We start from the raw sequence: 19186 nt of genomic DNA, 5'->3' as shown, positions 1-19186 counted from the left end.
CCTTTTTCCAACAAATTTTCCAGTACTTTCTTTCATGGTTAAACTCACATTAAGAATGAGCCACCACTTGAAACCAGCTCATGCATATGGGATTTTTGCTCTTTTCCTGTTGGTGCATGGAGCTGCTGCAACAGAGTTCAGAGTTGGGGGCGCCAATGGGTGGACTCTACCTCCGGACCCCAAGTTCAATCCATACAATCAGTGGGCAGAAATGAAGAGATTCCGAACTGGAGACTCCCTGTGTAAGAGGATACCCAGATCTCCATTGCATTTGTACATCATTCTGTTTCTTCCTATCACATTTTCCTGAAAACCAGCAACCATTTTTCTGTTTTTTAATCTAAAAAACTGTTCTACTGACTGTTGTGGTTGCAGTGTTTGTGTATCCACCTGACAAGGACTCGGTGCTTCAAGTCACCATGGACAAGTACAAAAACTGCATCGTAGATGACCCAATTGCATCTTTCCAGGACGGAAACACTTTGGTAACTTTCAACCAATCAGGTCATCACTACTTCATCAGTGGAGCTAATGGAAACTGCCTGAACAATGAGAAGATGGTGGTGGTAGTAATGGCTAAGCGGAGCAACGTTAAAAGAACCTTTATGCCAAACAACACAAGCCCCACTCCTGCCGCTGCTCCAGTTCTAAGTCCACCAATGTTTGCACCTTTGACGCCTCCTGAGATGGTCCCGGCGACGGCACCTGCAGGAGAAGCATCCCCTTCTCCACCTTCCCCTCCCTTGGGAAATGGAGCTTCTTCATTGATGATGAGTTCTGTTGCTTCCATCGGAGTTCTCTTTGGAACATCGCTTCTCTTAGCCTTGTAGAGAGGCTATTCGTTGGACTGAAGAAGAGTCTGGCCAGACTGATTGAGTGCAGATTTGCATGGGAAAAATATTTTTTTTCTTTGTTTCTCATCTTTGGTTAACTGCAGAATAAATTCTTCACGAGTGGCTTGATCGTGGTTATTAATTTGTAAACAAATGAAAAATAAGGTTTTCTGGTGCTTCTTGTTTGGCTGTTGGCGATTTTTGTTTGCGTAAATATAAATGAAATAATTCAGTAATTTAAAGTTAAAATATGTAATTTACTACATAGATCAGGAAGGGAAGAAATTATTGTTATTCAGGTGAAACAAGAGACATTAGCAGAGTAGCTGCATCTACATGTTTGCGTCATAGTTCTTGGACTTCTTTAAATAAGTGAGTACATTTATTTAATTGTAGGTTCAATTCACTCTACCTTACCTTTCTGATGACAAAGAATTATGGGAACCGGTTCAAGATATGCCTCCCAGTGAAGCCACTGAAACATATTCAAATGTTCACTGCAGGCTGAGCCACTAAAAGAATGTCTAAATCATCAACAGGTAAATAGCAAATGATCCCCAATACATACATAAGTAAATAAATAAATAAACAACAAAACGTTAACATTTAAGACAGTCTTCCCGGGGAAAAACCTTCTCTCTCATCGACACGAGTGCTGGTCTTCTAGCTCTTCCTCGTTCATCTACTGTGCCACACTTCAGCTTTCTTTCTCTTTTTCTCTCTTGAAACATGTAGTGATTGGAATTTGGATATTAACTTCCAATTTCTGTCCTATAAAGTAATTTTGCTTACATCTACGTCAAACCTGTTGGGCTTGGCTACAATATCAAACCAACCATACAGCATGGATCAGCTGTAGAAAAATCAAAATTGCTTCCCTAACTCAACCTTTTTCATCAGACTGATTGTGTTTTGCAGTATCGACTCCAATATTCCAGCTACCTGATATTATTATGCCAGAGAAAAATATTTATTTCAGGAAACCCAGTAACGAAATCACCTCTTAGAGGTCCCAAAAGGTTTGCAAAGACCTAAAAGAGTAGTATATGCATACCGTGAAAACACCACCAATAATGGCACAAACATTTGTTATGAAGTGAGAAAATGATTTTGGATTCTCCTCTACTAGGACCTGTTCTCAGTAAGGAAAAGGAAGAGCAAAAACAAGATTAAGAGGACAGAAAAGAATAATCTGGTTAGCAGTGAAAAACAGTTCCATTACCAATCACAATGACCATAATAATAATAATAATATAGGAAACAGACTTCTAGAAAAAGAAAAGAGAGAAACCTGCATAGGAGAGAGCTGGAAATGGAACTTTGCAGCTGGAATGTCAATGCTATGCACCAAACTACTATGTGCTGTGTACTCGTACTCAAAAAACTTTTGTTCTGGGAATGTTCTAGATAAAACCTCAGTCTTCACCACCTGAAGATAATGTTCAATCTGCAAATGCATAGAAGATCAGATGATCTTTTGTCACTCAGACTAAAGTATTGCACATTGAAAAGAACCAAGTGAAATAAATCATTCTCAGCATCTTTTGGGAAGTTTGATGACCAGTCAAAGAGATCAGACCAAGCATTATTGGTGCAACCCATGGGAATGCTGACATAGTTTAGCCATTATCAGTGAACAAACACCATTGTCCTTAAAAATAAAATAAAATAAAGATTGAACTGTCGGAGAGTTCTACATAAGTTATAATCAAGTTTAAGGCAAGTACTTCTGAGGCTTTAACAGCCATAGGATTTCTTTTCTGTAATTTCTATCAGCAGGAACACGGATGGGATTTTTAATTGAGAAGTGAATAAAATTATCAATGCAGTAATCCAGACATCTTTTATCTTAAAAGATGTAACGTGTCTGTATCATGTAGAGTGGTTCCTAATCATATTAGGGAGTATCCTACGGACCGATCTCTTAAGTAGAAAGTCAAACATTGGCAAGTTGAACAACATATTCATAACCAATTTCTAAGTCAAATCAAATTGCAGTCATTTTAACACTTTTTGTTGAGTGAAAATTTCCAGTCCATGCAAGGACTTGATTAGCGTGTTCAATCATATAAAGGTTCATCTTATTTGTAAGATCTAGTGTCTACTATAGGGAGCTAGAGGGAGGTACTATTTTGAGATTATAAAAGAAGAGTAAATGGTGTTTCTCAGACTACCAGGTTGTTTCTAGAAGCTCAAATACAGAAAAAAAAATTGTATACCCAAATCAATGTGGGATTGTTCTCATACAACTAGTCTGAGAGCACACTCACAGCCACAGAATGGTAATTGGTGAGACTTTTTTATCCACCAACAAAACCCATACATACTATTGATCAGAATAATATTCTAGAAATATTTCAGAAAATAATAAAAATAATATCTTAACAAGACATTTTCAAGCCAATCATTTCTGGGTTACCATCAGTTTAATTGATAAAATGCCCTTGCATAGATCTAAAGCACTGTGGACTAAAGTAAATGCGAGTGCAACAAATAGCACAAACTTGTAGCTAATTATGACATTTTCACTTTATTCTTTTAATTTATTTCATAATGGCTTATTTGATTCGTTATCAAAAAATAATTTATTAGTTTCTTTCCTATGTGATAAATCGCTTGCTTGATAATAACAAGGAAAATGGACTTTCTTTATGTAAATATAGCTTGATCATGCAGATCTCAAACAAATATATTTCATCTAAAATAAAAGTCAGGTATCTACATATAGACGATCGTAGCAAAATACACCCAAAAATCCATTTGGCAAGGCAAAATCTAATGTCCATCATTAACAGCCAATGCAGTGGATTTATATTTGATTAGCAAGGTTCAAAGTGACATAAGGCAATTTCATAGTCTGTGAATTGGGCATGCAAAAAAAATAGGTAGAAGCCCATAAATCCAAGTACAGGTACTCAATCAAACCAAGTGCGTTGGCTAATATGAAGAAATAGTTAGATAATGTTCACTAATTTCGCTAGTTTAGAAGAACACTTAGGTTCATAAATTTTTCACGGTATATGTTCCTAAGAAATTCTTAGCCTCATTCTAATTAGTCATCAACATATACCAATCACTTGGGAGCTGCGTATGAAAGGCTTTCATCCCAGGAAAGTGCAGTCCCTTACAAAACTCTGCCAGCTAGAAGATCAACCTATATTACCAGATTGACCTTGCATGGAGAATTAGTGACATTGTAATAATACTTTGTCAACCGAAAAATCATTTATCAGATTCAAATTCTTTTGACTCTCAATGCAGGATTTTTACAACATAGCCTATCATTTAAAAAAAGCTCTAAGTGGACAGGTCCAGACAAAAGTGCTTATTGCAATTGATAGGGTGAACACAAAAGTACTTATAATTTCTATCAGTTGCAAATAGAAAGAAGCCAATGCAAGTAGTGTATGTATAGTGTTCCAATCAACCGTATCCTCAGAAAACTTCCCCAGAAAATATGTGTTGAAAACATAGTAAAATCTTCCTATATTTCTTTTTATAAATTCCAGTGAACACACATGTGATAGGATTCAAAACTTACAGTCACATTTGCATTGGCATCAGCATGATTGGTTACATAGGCACTCCCTCTCAACCGATCAACGCTCTCACCAAGATGAGGGGTAAGTCGTTTTATGTCACGCAGAATTCTTTCATTAAGCTTTTTACCGAAGGAAAGATGAGATACCACATGGGACACATTAATTTGAGAAGCATCAAAGGAGTGAGCCCCAGAATGAGCAGTTATTACAAGAGTGCCAGGGACCTGCAGCATAACAACATACGACACCAAACAAGTAAATTAAACAAATCAAAGATCATAAATTAGAATATTCACTCAAAAACTTGAAAATATAGAGTCCATGTCATGTCCCAGTATTAATCAAATTGTTGACAAAAAATTGAAAACTCTAACCGTAATCAAGATTATTACTTTGATAAAAATAAATGAAATAGAGATCAAACAGATCATGTGTACTGTTAAATCAAGGAATTTCAGTAATTACTCAAAAGAAAGATTGCACAAAAAATTAAGCTTTTCAGAGTTAGACATAAAGAAGAAATTGGAGACATTTGACTCTCAAAAATTAATTTTTTTGTAAGTGTAACCAATTAGAGATATATTCCTGATTTTGTTCAAAATGTATGAGAAAAAAAAATTAGAAGTAGATATTATTAGAATTCAAGAAATAATGAAATACTACTTTGCTGAAGAATCATGCAAGTCTTATTTTTTGTTAGAGAATTTTTAATTATTTCTAGGAAAATTAAAGTGATATTCCCCCAAGAAATCTAGAGTTTCTTATGTTTGCAACTTCTGTATTGCAGTGTAAAATGGTGATAGAAACCACGAAATCCTAAGTTCAACTACTACTATCTGAGCACATTGTCCCAAACAATAATAATTTACAGGCTAAAAGTGTCAAAAAAAGTAAGCAGATGATTATCATATTTAACATTATTAACAAATATATTTATTTTTGCTTTAGAAAGACAGTGAAACTAAAGAAAATAAGAAAATCAATTGATCATTCCACCTTCTTAACGCGAACAAAACCTTCTATTCTACACCCTGAAGTCAATGGTGCTGGACGTTTGGCAGTCTCTGCGGTCTGGCCTGAACTATTATTATTCTCCTGAACAACGTTATGAGTCTCCAATGGCACTGGTGCAACCAACGCTTGCATAGCCTGCATAAAAAAAAAACTGAGTGAACTGTGGAGTGGATCTTATAGTTGTAGCCAACATAACTGCAACTAGGATAGTAGGTTGGCCAACTCATGTTAAGTTGTGGAGCCTAATTAACGCCCTACGCTGAGTTGCCCTAATTTTCTCTTTATAATTGAGGGGCGCCGCTATTAGGGTTTGATTATGTTATGCACCTAGCAAATACTACCCAAAAAACCGGCCTGTCAGGAGCGGAAGACATAAATACATAACCCAGGATCCCATAATCCCTCAGTGGCACAAGATGCCCATAACATCACACACCCCCTTCGCGAGCCGACGGCCCCGACGGCTCACTCGTCGTCACAGCGACACAGGCCCGACCCGGGTTCCGTTACCTGGTGTTTCCCCCGACCCTACCTGTATTTAATCTAGCCTCTGCACATTGGGTCGCTGCCACCGGGATTCGAATGCGCGACGGAGGGACGAAGCTCTGATACCAAATGTTATGCACCTAGCCAATACTACCCAAAAGACCGGCCTGTCAGGAGCAGAAGACATAGGTACATAACCCAGGATCCCATAATCCCTCTATGGCACAAGATGCCCATAACAGATTACCATAATCCGAGGAGCATCTCGAGCAGCCCGAGAGGTTAGAGAGAAACACCTGTAAATGTGCGATTTCTCTTGTAAAGTATTTCATCTTCACAGTGGATTACTGCAACGGCGAAAAACAGGACATAGTCTCACCTTGAAGCGAACCTGTATAAATCTTGTAGTGTTTTTTCGTGTTTGTCTTTTCCCTTCTTCCACGTTTATTATTATTGCTCTCGTTAGTTTGGAATTAGGGCATCTAATTCCTAACAACTCAACCCATAGTAGAAATATTCTTGAATACATTCTAGTCATTTCCTAATCTATGAAAAAGAAAAATACTTCTTTTGGAACTTGATGAGAAGTTATATCAATGAAGAGAGAAGAGATACAAGAGATTACAATAAGCTCCCTGAAGAGGCAAAAACAAACAAGGCACTCCTAAAGAAATAGAAGAGATAACTAAACATAGCAACAAAAAGAGGCAAATCAGTTTGAAAAACATTCTCTATGATGTAGTAGGTATCGTTCCAAGCCAAGAAATCACCAAGGCAGTTGGTGCAGGTTATGAGTCAAAGTATTGGACAAGGAGCTACAATACTCTTTGAACTCATAAAATATCCTCAGGAAGCAACCAAATGTCTTTTATCCCAGTGTCTCAATTGGTGACAACTATCAAAACTCCTTCATCACAAGGGGAAGAGAGAAACTACCCCTACAGATAAAACTCTACCCCTATGGAGTAACAATGACCAAGAGGTAAAGTAAACAAACGAATATTACCAGCCAAGTCTCAGATAAAACCAACAAACACAGGTCTACCCCTAGAACCACCTTCAAAAGTAGAGCTTTAACCGTCCCATCCAACACCCCAACCACCACCATCCATGGAAGGCATACACTTCAGAAAATTTAGCATCAAAGGAGGTAATAGATCGCAAATTGGTTATAATAACACAGCTCAGAAAATGGCTTGGCATAGATGCTAGCCAATAAAAGAATGTGGGGAATGGACTCTTCAATCAGTACGCCAAAACAAAGCATCTTTTTTTTTGTAACAGTGAGAAAGAACCCATTGAAGAACCTCCCAAGGGAGCAAGAGCAAAGAGTAAACGATGTGAATAACAACAACACAAAAATAAAAGGAGAACAATAAAAATGAAAGCAGAACAATCAACTAAGGAAGGGAGTTTCAAAGGGGAAGAGATGATCCCACAAAGAGGTCTGTCTGTCTAGGGACCCCCTCCGTAGCTAAAGTGTTAACTAGGCTATTGAAACTTTGATGCAGTAAAATACAATGTGGACAAAGGATGAAAAAATAGAAAGTCTTTCTAAATTGCATTTTCCTATTTCAACCTTGTTGTTAGAAGCTTTCACAGAAAAATAACTTACTGATTTTATGGGAAGCATCACTCAAATAGCAACTTGGTATTTCAGTTAAAAGCTCCAATTAGAAAATCTTTTCAATTAATAGTTTCCTTTTTTAGCTTGGGTCTTTGTTTCTAAATTAGAGAAGTCTAAAGTTCACAACTCTAGAAATTAGAAGTTGTTTCCTTTTCTTGAGGTTCTTTTCCAACAAGTAGAACTAGATTTAGTAAGTCCTAATTAGGGTCTATTTTTTAGAATGGACAACATACGGGGGGGTTAGTCCAATATGAACTTGAAATGAAGTGAAGAATTCAATTCATCTTAAATGAATTGATTCAACTTCAACTCATCCTTGGGTGTTAGTGTAGACGAGTTCAAGTGCACCAGAAAACAGATTCCAGTGTTAATGCCCCCAAATGAAAAGTATGATATAAACAAGAGAATGAATAACCTTTTATAATATACTTAAATAGAACATATATCTAAATAGATAATTAACCAAAATAAACATGGCTACTACACTTATAAGTGATTTAACATGTAGTATTAGAATATACTAATATCCTAATTAATGAAAAACTATATTATATTACTTAATGATTATAGTTTATTATAAATTAATACAATAATTACGTGTGACTAAAATAAATACATAAAAATAAAAAATAACATAGGCGAATATAATAAATAAATAAATTATTTTTTAATAACATAAGATATGTTTTAACATTTAAAACCACTAATTTAATACAATAATAAAATATATATATATATATATATTAATAACATAAATTAGGTCCAAGGCCCTATCCCAAAATGACTAGTCACCTTAAGAAACCTCTTTTCCAACTATTAAACTAAAGATTTTTGATCTCACTAATCCATGTAGGACTATTCCTTAAAACTCCCCCTCACGTGTTGGTCTTCTGGGTGGATAATTTGGATGGAGGCCCACATATAAGTACCTGGCTTTGATACCATGTTAAATTGGGTCCAAGGCCCTATCCCAAAATGACCAGTCACATTAAGAAACCTCTTTCCCAACTAATAAACTAAAGATTTTTTATCTCATTAATCCATGTAGGACTATTCCTTAACATATATCAATAACATAATATATATTTTTATGTATTATTAATTAATCATATATTGTCACAAAATTTAAAACCATTGGTTTAATTAATTATAGCAATGGGATAATTAAACCAAAACAATTTATCAAATATTTATTTAACAATAATTTAATTATGACTATTAAATCACTAATTTAATATAGTAATTATAAAATAAATATATTAAATAAATAAAAATAATTATAAAATAAATAAACTACATAAATTATTATTTTTATGACAATGGTTAATTTGTCCTAACTTAGGAAAAATTAAACCATCGTCTTCCTCAGTGGCGGGAGACTACGGAGGGCCAGCGGGCAACGGCGACGGTACGCCGAGAGGGAGAAGAGAGGGAGGCCGAGATAGAAGAGAAGTCGAGAGGCTCTACGATAGAGGCTCGGCCTCCCATGCTCTGCGACGGAGGTTAAGAGGGAGAGGAGAGGGAGGAAAGCCGACAGGGGGAGGAAGGAGCAACGTGCGTCCCGCGCGCTTCAAGTGTTTGATTTGCAAAACAGGTCTGAATCCAAATTCCCCATTTTTTGCCTGAGCGAATGAATTGAGGTGATTCACTTGATGTGTAATTCATTGTACACTAACCCCTTAATCTAATGAACTAAGTAATTCATCTCACTTCATTTTGGACTAACCTCCCCCTAAGAGTTTCCTATTTTGTTGATTTTTATACCTATAAAAGGCCTTCATATACAACAAAAAATTAACTCTTTTGTTGTTGAATAAAGTTCTAGTTTTTGTTCTCCCTAGGATAAACTTATTCTTTGTTTTTTTTCTCAGTTTGTTATTTTCTTAATAGCTGCAGAAACCCTACTTTGTATCATTCAAGTTTTAGCCGTCAAACTTGAATTTCAGATTTTTGTTATCGTAGTTGTTGAAATTTCAGTTACCCACACTCTAGAGGTAGCATTGAACTCATTACTCCTTGAATCTAAATCACCGTGCTGCATGCCACCTCTAGGGGTGAGCCACCAAGTAATATTTCAGGTTTTCCACTTAGATACTGATGAAGGTGGATTTAAGCTTGCAAACAGATTTCCCAAAGGCTAGATGCATGAGATGGGGCAGCATCTGGGGGAAGCCAATGCTGGTCATCGCATCTGTACTTTCAAACTAAGATGCTAATAGCCAAAATTCTATATCAAATGGAGAAAAGAAGAAAGAGGGAGGGGGAAGAAAAAAACATGTTGTCCAATTGTAAAGTGAATACATACTGAGACTAGAGTATCTGCATCTCTTTCTCCATAATAAGATTCATGCTCATGGTGCCCATGATCGTCCCTGTGTCAAGAATACATAAGTATAATATAAAACACAATAGTCAGCAACAAATACTTTTTCAAACAGAAGAGAAAGAAAAGCATATTATGAAAAAACAAAAAATGGTGAGAACCACTTATAGGTGGTAAGCAAAGAGAAGCAACCATTTTCATCAATACAATCTATGTATCTGGTGTCTCATAAACTGTCTGAAAAAGTAATAAATAACATCATAAAGAATTTCATAAGGGATAAGAATGAAGATCATGTAGTGCAACTGACCTAACATCACTTCCCTTGCGAAAAATACGAATTGATGGATAACCCTGGATATGATGCCTGCAAAAAGTACCAAAATCCCATGTTTAACGTCATTTACTGAAATGTAACTGCAATTCAACCTACTTCTACACCTAGTGACCTAGTTGGATGAGAGGCTTAAAGATCCCACTAGCATAGACAATTCGCGAAACAAACTCCTTCCACATGACCTAATCTGACCAACATTATATATTTTGGAGAAATTGAAACTTTTCTTTTAAGAATGCAAAAGAGGAATCCATTAAGAAATCCCAAAGGACGGAGAGTACAATAGAATGGTTACAAAGGTCACAAAGGATTAAAGAAAATGCCCAAATGGGAAGTGAGGAGCTGACAGCAAGGTGTTTATGTGCAACTCCTTCCTAGCTATTCATGCTCCATAGAGTGTGCAACCAAGACATGTTCAGATTTTACAAAGTTCCCTTGTATATCATCAAAGTACATCAAGAAGAAGCTGGAAGGATGCGTGCTACTGCTGGCCCAACTAATAACAACGGCTACGTCCCCCTCAATGACAAGGGGGTTGAAGAACCTATCTGTGTAGAATGAAAAGACTCTGAAGGAGGTCTCTCAACTCCGCAGTAATAGCCTCACACTGGCCAAATAGTCCAAAGTAGACAAGATGGATGTTACCTGAGGAATCCTTAACAACCCCCTCTACACCCCCCAAACAAGAAGAGCCTAAGTTGTAAGTTTGGGGATGGTGTGATCAATAGTCAACCCTCCAGTTTCTTCTGAGGATAGAGCTACAAAGGTGAGAGGTCTCATGAAATTTTCTAGCCCAGAAAGTACACGGTGCATAATAGCTTCTGTAACTCCTTTGGATTTTTGCTTGCCCTTAAAAGTCTCCTGGCTCTTTTCTTTCCATATGTTCCAAACTTGTGCAGTAAAGGACAACATCCAAAAAAAATTACTTGTGTTTGCCCATGTGGTTGAGGTTGTTTGCGCAAGCATTGAGCTCAAGGATGAAGAAGGAAAATATTGAAGACAAAACATAAGGAGAAAAGCATTCCAGGGTTGAGAAAAAAAAATTTGAAAATATAAAAAGACATATATTGGCCAGGTTGAGATCAAGTTTTTCTAATTAATTCTTTCAGACACAAAAAAATAAAAATAAAGAGAAAGGACAGATAAAGTTCAAGTTCAATTACTTTATTCTTTCATACACTGCACAAAATATGGAGGTAGATGTATGTAGTTTGGGTCAAGATCTCTATTTTGTGCTTTTGTAAAAGATGAGAATTTCTTTCAGAGAGAAGAATATACAAAATTTGTTGCTGTCGAGATCTCAGTTTCTCTCTCTCTCATTATATAATGGTATTTACGTTAAAAGCCAAATCAGTTTCTACCAACAACTGTTGCAATTGTTTGGGTACATACACAGACAAATCTTATCCAGAACAAAGGCTAGATCTTTTGAACCCAAACTAGGGGTTCTATTATAGGACCTAACTGTAATGCTACAAAAAGACTAACCAGAGATGATTCTTATAGGTAAGTTGACTGAAAGCTGAGAACAGCACGTAACTTCTAAGTCTCATAGATTAGGTTAATTTGTCACCTAGAAAAGAAATTTCTTCTCTAAATATATCTCAAAGTACCTTCTGCACAAGTCAATTTCTCGAGTGCAGTCAACCTTGCCCATGAGAATTCGTCCATCAAGTTCAGGATCATATCTGAAAGACAAAAATTTTAACAATTATCCATTCAACACCTAAGAACAAGAAGCATGAACCAGCAGATATATATATATATATTACACACTAATGAAGCCATTGCTGTTCGGCAAAGTAAATTTTATGAAAATCAATGAAAAATAACAAAGGAAAAAAATCCTTCTTCAGTACCGTTCTCTTATTATTTTAGATGCTTTCTCCCATGAAGGTGCCTGAAAAAAAAAACACATATGAAGCTACATTGCAAAATATTTAGAACAAAGAGATGTAAATATACAATTCAAGGTGTAGAAAATCTTACCAAACGGTTACACCAAGGACACCATGGAGCATAAAAATTGACAACCAAAACAGGAAATCTGCAACCATATGATTATTAGACCACAAAAATGGAGCACAACGTCAAAATGCAAATATCCAATGACAGTTATATAAAATGTAAGTCCTTTGGGTCACAAAGGACACTTAGTTTTTACTAGCAAATGAAACAAAAGGAGCCCACTTCAAAAGTAGAACAATATAGTAGACTATCTATTTATTCGACTTTTAGATTATTTTTTCCAATTTACGACCTAGGAAAGAAATTGATAACATGTTTATAAAATGATGATAACCTAGTTTTAACATGCTTACAAACAAACAAACGATTTATGCTAAAATCAACTGACAGCTGAAACCCAATGATTGATGTTGAGATAAAAGATTCTAGCACCCAGATCACTACAAAATTTACCCCCTCCAAGCTTACAAACAGTTAGGCATAAAAAATCAAGATTTTTTTGTTAAATGAAACTCAAGAAACATAAAAACATGGTAAAGCAAAAATCACAAGCTTTTTCAAGTCAAGATAACTATTAGATTAAATTCAAATTAAAATATTAAACAAGGATATTGGATGCATAAACTTACTGATGAGACAATTTGTCAAAACTAGCTCCTGTTAGGAGAACAGATCCTTCACCAAATTCCCCCTCTCCTTCATCTCCATGATTGTTAACGATGGGAATAGGGCCTGGGTGAAACTCAGCACCAGTTGGATTCAAATTGGGATCTATTGAATATTTCCTCACTGTTTTTGTTATATTCAACCTGTTCTGCGGATCAGAGGAACAAAATTCAGTGGATCACTTAACACACGTCTTAAATGGGAACTTAGTAACAAGTTGCAGGAGTAGTGGAGAACTCAATATTTAAGAATCATCTAGAGTGAAGTGACATATCAATTAGATGCAAACTTTACTAAAGTTCAACACAGGAAAATAGGATAGGGCCTTAAATTCAAATATTTTAAAGGTCAGCACAACTTGAAACTTATCTGAAGATGTAGGTTAACTGCATTCATACCCCTAAAACATACTTACACACCCTTCAGTTTTGTTAACTTGAGAGTTTAAAGAGTAGAGAGAGAGAGAAGAAAGAAGATAGAAGAGAGGAGAGAGGAGAGAGAAGAAAAGTGTGCAGCAGTTTGCACACACTTCAATGAGGTCTGGGGGTCGACCTCTCTCTAGTAATAACTCACTTAGGTGAAAAAACGTAAAAAATGCCCCTCTCCACTAAAACTCCTATATCTCCCAGACTCCTATATATACATCAAAATTTAATGGAAATTGGAAAACAAAGCTCCTATATACATCTCTTTATTGCTGTCCTAGAGGGGCAATCTGAAAATATAAAATTACCAAAATACCCTTCTCCATATATTTCAATACTCCAAGCATATATATCATAAAGCCCCAGCTTGTTAGAAAAATTCTCAGAAACACACTTTCCTACAGCTTTTGTAAACATATCACCAAGCTGCTTAGTAGATCGAACATATGGATGGAGTGACTACAGCTCCACTCATTATTGCACCTTTCATAAAATGACAATCTACCTCAATGTGTTTGGTCCTTTCATGAAACACACGATCCCTCGATATGAATATAGTTGTTCACGGCATGGTCATAGGACCCTTAGTTGGAAACCCTAACTCCTGCAATACAAATCCAATCAAAGCTCACTCATTGTTGCATGGGCCATAGAGCTCTATATTCTGTATCGACACTCAATTTGCTTCTTGTTTTTTCAACTAATTAAATTGCCTCCAACTAGTACACAATACCCAGTAATTGACTTCCTATCTAGATTGGATCCTGAGTTAGCATCTAAAAAACCCTCAGTTTATGCAAATGACCATGCGGTTCATACGATAAACTTTTCCCTAGTGCTTCTTTTAAGTACTTCAATATTCTACATAAATAACTAGCCGTCGTAGGAGGTATCTTCCCAACAAATAAACATATGATATTTTTAAGCTCAACTCATGCAAGGCTATTGTCCCACGCACATCAATCTTCATTCTTAGACAACTAGCATGAAATATGGAGCACATGCACAACTCTAGACTAGGGTATTTTTTTTATTTATCAACACTTCTCTTTTTGACATGGTACAAAATGTTTGCATCAAGAATGATGTCAAACTATGGCCATGAAGTTCCAAAGAATCCATGTATTAGTAGTTTCAAAGAAAAGGTAAAACTTTCATTAAGTTTTTTAGAATTTTAAGAAAGTAATACAATGCAAGACCGATGCCACATTAACAAGTACAACTTAGATTAAGGAACTAGAATAAATATTCCAAACAAATTCTTGTATCGATCACAATATAAAGAACAGCCTAACTCTCCAGTCAGCCGACTGATGAAAAAACAGTGAGTGAACAATATGCATGGAAGTGGTTCACTGGATAAACTAAAATTAGCTAAACAGACAGCAAACATTTTTTAGAAACACCAATAATAAAAGTAGTAGCAATAGAAGCACCAAAAGAAATAGAAAGAAACTTACAGTCCCCAAGACATCATTCACATCCACAGATGCAAATTCACATGAAAGAGCAGGAAAACTGCATGCATTAACATAAAGGGTCAATATTCAAGATTAACAGAGAGGGAGTACATCATTACTCACCTAATTAATGTCCAAAAATAAAAAAGATGTTTTAAATTAAAGTATAAATGACAGAAGCAAGAGAAAAGAAAATTTTGACACTTTGGTTGTCTATCATTGTCCTATTTAATATGATCCAGCTGATACTAGCAGCTTTTTTTTTCTTTTCTTTTAAATCTGATTAATAATAAAAGCTTTTTCCCCCTCGATCTCCACTCAGAAGGAGAAACTCAGCAAGGCTTTTAACAAGAATATATGAATTCACAAGGGGAGAGAGAGAGAGAGAGAAAAAAAAAAAAACTAGTAGGATATGCATCAGTAACAACAGAGATCATGCTCTACCTTAAATTAAAATCAATTCGTAAGAATTCACCATCTGAGCTTTTATCGACAACTATGGATGTACTTGCGCTGACAGACAAGTAATTACTCAGCTCCTGACAAACAAGTATTAAAGATCTAATTTGTAAGTTACATCAACAGAAATCAAAACAAAACCATTTGAACTTGAATCTTTAACATGAATTGTAATGACCGCAGAAAGAAAATGGTGAGATTCTTCTAAAAAGAAATGTTCCTAGGAATAACAAAATCTTACCATTCCAAATAGCAACATCATGGCAAGTGCAGCTAAAATGGATAACCCTGCACCTGATAATGAAGCCTCAGTCAAGTCTCTTGGTATTTTCCTGCATTTCAGACAGAAAGGAGGGACAGTAATCATATAATATAGGCTCTACCAACATTATTGAGATTGAAATGTATCATGCATTTTAGTGAACAAAAACAACACTATCCCTTCAAAAGTATTAACCGCTGTAAGTCAAAGTCATAAGTGAAACAACACTTAAGAGCAACATTTCCTTAACTTGGTTGTCATCAAGTTTTAACAATTTTAACAGGAAGCTTGTTTTGATTCTCACAACTTCAGGTATATTGTTTACACGTGCAACTAATATCATTACATAATATACTATATGTCAGGCCAGTCTAAGGTCATCTCTTCAACCTAGACCAACTAGCCGAGTTCAGAAACCAGAATGCATTAAAATCCTCTTAAACAATTATTTGGGACAGAGAAGACTTTCTACAAAACAATGGATGCTGAAAGACCCATACTTTTGGGGGAGTTAAGAGTAATGGAACTGCATTACTGGGATATATGTTATTCAATTCTATAATCCAAGCAACGACATTCTGTCGTAATCTTTTCCAGAAAAAAAAATCCATGATAAAAAGACATAAAAGCAAAAGAAAGAAAGAAAGACGAATGGAAATAAAAGGAGAAGAGAGATCTTCTCTCTCCAGAATTCGATCTCCTATATCTCAGACGAAAATGGAATTCTGCAAGTTTGAAAAGAATGTCGTATTTAACTGCTACTTGCTAAAGTAGTTCCTATAATACAGCAGTTTCAGTCACTCTAACAGTGGAATTGCTATTTGGCAGGTACTCAAATACCTAAGTAATGTAGGTCTGGGAAAAAGAACACACCGTACAGGTCAAATTTTCACTTCAAATCTGTAGGAGGACAGTAAAACCAGTAAGCTTGAACTTCAATTGCAGCAATAAAGCTTCCTTTCCCTAGGATCAAAACAAGTTCTACATGGGGTGGGGGGCTGTTCATCCATTCTTAGTTCATATTTTAAGCTAATGCTAGAAATTAAAAACTTATGTGGCTTGCCTCCATTTTATTTAAAACACCATGAGGCTCATTTGGTATTTGGACAAGCTCTACATGTTTGTCTCATGGATAATGCTTTTGGCAGCAAAGCCTACATAGATACATAGAGCATTGGTTTTAAGTGTTACTATACTTAAAGCTTGCGTTAGTCCACACAGAACATTTTTATAAATGTCATCTCAAAGAATGAAGGACTCACATGGACAGAAGATGCATATTTCTACAGAGGTCAATAAAGAGAGTCTTATGTTTAGAATGATCATCTCCATAAAGAAAACCACCTTAAATTTGTTGCCAAAAAAATGATTGCACGGGTTGTACAAGGAGATAAGACATGCAGATTCATAGTGGAACCTTTATCTTTGGATTCTCAGAGCTTCCAGGCTCGATCCATCCATCCAATCATAAGTTGTTTTAGTGTGTTTACAATTCCAAAGAATTGAAAAGTGAATCCCTGTTCTTAACTGCTTCACCAATTCCTAGTCCCCAGTATAAAGCTCAGAAAACAAAAGAAAACAAAAAACCTCTCACTGTTCAAAGGTATGACCAACTTACAGATTTAAGTAATACAAAAGTCAAGGCATATAATTAGCTCAAGTATCTTATTCAAGATCATTTTTTTGTTTTGTTTGAAAAGGATCTTATTCAAGATCATTTTTGCGCTACTTATTGAACCAACCTCAGTTTATTAGCAATAACCACAGGCAGCTAAGTTTGCCAGTACATAACGCATTATCCCATAAGTCTTTCGTTCCCTATCCCTAACTCTCCCTGACAACCATTGCGTCGGTCCATGTAACCGCTAGATACCTCAGTGAAATCTGAAACAGATAATATCTTCTGCAAGGTAAATTCAGTTCAGGTACATCAGTGAAACCGCATTCTCAGAGATCTTCGATGACGGCTCGATCTTAACCATTTAACGTTTCTAATACTCCTACAGAAATAAATTAAGTGTTTCACCGTCCTAAACATCATGGCCACAACAAGTATCAAGCATATGACAATCACAGATACGGAAACGGATTAAATTCCTGAAGTTCATCCTAAAAGCAGTCAGATGCATCGATTCTGCGCAGAAAATTGGGAGCTCTATGAGTCTACCTCAACAATCTTGGAATAGCAAAACATAAACGAAACGAAGGATACAGTAGAAACTCCAAAACAGCTTCTTTTCCGATAATTCAAAAAGAAAACTCTAACACTTGACAGTAAGTGGAACGCGTATAGGAATAGAGAATAAAAGAGAGAGAGAGAGAGAGATCAGACCTGTAAAAATCGACGGATTTGAGCTTGGCGGAGGAGATCATGGTGGCAGGGAGAATAGGGTACAGGAGAGGCAGAGGGGAGAGAATCTGAGCCCGCTTCGCGCTTTGATATGTGAAAAATCAAATGTTCTATAAATTTCTCCCCCGAAACAGTCGTAATCGAGTCTCAAAAAAAAGTTAGATCCGCTTTTCATTTTATACACGAAACCAGGATTCAGAAGTGGGTCAGCATGAGAAGCGAGTCGACGAATAGTTTTTTAGGACGGATCAAGAATTTAGGAGAAAAATACCGGCCCGTGGCTTATGCTTTATAGCACGTATAATATAAATAGAAACAACTCCCATTATTTATGCCTGGTCAAATTTAAGGAATTTGTGATCTAAGGGTTTTAAGTCACCAATAATGCACTTGTAGCATACTTTAACAACACAAAAAGCCCTAAAGATTTAAAAACAAATCCAAAATTGGTATTGAGCTTTAATTTTAGAATTTAGTCAAATTAGAACTACTTGAACTACTATAACATATAATAACACATAGGATCAATTATGCTTCTCTTTTTCGTGTTGTTATTGTAATATTTGCCCCGTAAAAGAGGTTGTTATAAACGGCTGAACTATAACCGAGTATTCCTTACAAGTTTTGGTTAATCCTTGTGTAGGCAAGATCGATCTTTATCTCAATTAGATTGAGAGAAACCTTTGTGGCTATAGATTAGCTACTTATGAATCCTTTGTAGGTCTAAGTTATATTGCTTAAGTGGCTATTGAATTTCAATGATAGATTAAAATGCACCAATATTAATCTTTTTTACTCCAAGTATTGTCTAGCTTGTTTTGTAAGTTTTGAATCTGACCATAATTTATCATGACCTCCTTCGTGCCCTAGATGAAAATTTATATTTTAGGAAAAACTAAAAATATTTTTCCTATGATATATATTCCCAAAAAAACCTTTAAATAAAATCTTATTACTATTAGTGACTTATTAGAAAATTACAAGAAATATTTTAAAATTTTCTTAGGAAAGTTAAATGGACCTTTTATTGTCTCTTCTAGGGAAATAAATAAAAATTAATAATCAATCTAATATATTATTATACTTATCGATAAATTTTTAATTAAATAAAATATCAAACACAAAATTGCAATGAAAATTGTTTCATGCTAAAATTATTACAACATCAACTATTAAATACTTATTCAAAAATTTTCTACACAGTTTTCTACCCCATCTTGGTACGAAAATCTTACTTTGAATATTATATGATTTTGAATAAAAAAATTAAATAGAAAAATATTTTTAAAAAAAAGAGACACTAATAGTTTATAGAAAATTATTTCTATAAAATTTATTTTTAATTTTTTTGAGAGGAAATTTTTTTTTTTGTTTACTTTATGATCTCGCACGTGCGAGATCAACTTCGCGCTAGGGAAGGGGAGATTATTTCTC

The 19186-nt window shown here is 35.4% G+C and overlaps 2 protein-coding genes across 2 annotated transcripts; one reads left to right on the top strand and one right to left on the bottom strand.

The window, feature by feature from the left end:
• LOC137966700 (early nodulin-like protein 9) lies at window positions 1-1012 on the top strand. The gene is made up of 2 exons (XM_068813387.1): window positions 1-242; window positions 376-1012. The coding sequence occupies exons 1-2, from the start codon at window positions 35-37 to the stop codon at window positions 828-830; spliced, it is 663 nt and encodes a 220-aa protein (XP_068669488.1). The 5' UTR covers window positions 1-34; the 3' UTR covers window positions 831-1012.
• Window positions 1013-1324: 312 nt separating this feature from the next.
• Window positions 1325-17974, bottom strand: LOC137965887 (protein disulfide isomerase-like 5-4). The gene is made up of 15 exons (XM_068812266.1): window positions 17735-17974; window positions 15382-15472; window positions 15126-15220; window positions 14682-14739; window positions 12760-12944; window positions 12152-12209; window positions 12022-12062; window positions 11776-11850; window positions 10136-10192; window positions 9808-9874; window positions 5372-5524; window positions 4375-4599; window positions 2125-2280; window positions 1888-1965; window positions 1325-1775 (listed from the first exon to the last, which is right to left on the bottom strand). Exons 1-15 carry the CDS (start codon window positions 17773-17775, stop codon window positions 1698-1700), a joined length of 1458 nt encoding a protein of 485 aa, XP_068668367.1. The 5' UTR covers window positions 17776-17974; the 3' UTR covers window positions 1325-1697.
• Window positions 17975-19186: the final 1212 nt, after the last annotated feature.

The sequence above is a fragment of the Aristolochia californica genome, unplaced genomic scaffold, assembly GCF_029961685.1.
Source record: "Aristolochia californica isolate CCGP_79_NKW_82.1479 unplaced genomic scaffold, dmAriCali1.0.hap1 SCAF_5, whole genome shotgun sequence".
In the NCBI taxonomy this organism is placed as follows: Eukaryota; Viridiplantae; Streptophyta; class Magnoliopsida; order Piperales; family Aristolochiaceae; genus Aristolochia; species Aristolochia californica.
Note: the sequence above shows the minus strand (reverse complement) of the source record. Positions and strands in the feature narration are given on the sequence as shown.

Bases quoted from the DNA above. Each gene is read 5' to 3' on its own strand.
- LOC137966700 (XM_068813387.1), top strand. From the start codon at position 35: ATGGTTAAACTCACATTAAGAATGAGCCACCACTTGAAACCAGCTCAT. The intron at 243-375 runs GTAAGAGGATAC...TTGTGGTTGCAG, and splicing joins CCGAACTGGAGACTCCCTGT to TGTTTGTGTATCCACCTGAC.
- LOC137965887 (XM_068812266.1), bottom strand. From the start codon at position 17,775: ATGATCTCCTCCGCCAAGCTCAAATCCGTCGATTTTTACAG. The intron at 15,221-15,381 runs GTAAGATTTTGT...CTTGTTTGTCAG, and splicing joins TGATGTTGCTATTTGGAATG to GAGCTGAGTAATTACTTGTC. The intron at 11,851-12,021 runs GTACTGAAGAAG...TTTGTCTTTCAG, and splicing joins TCTAAAATAATAAGAGAACG to ATATGATCCTGAACTTGATG.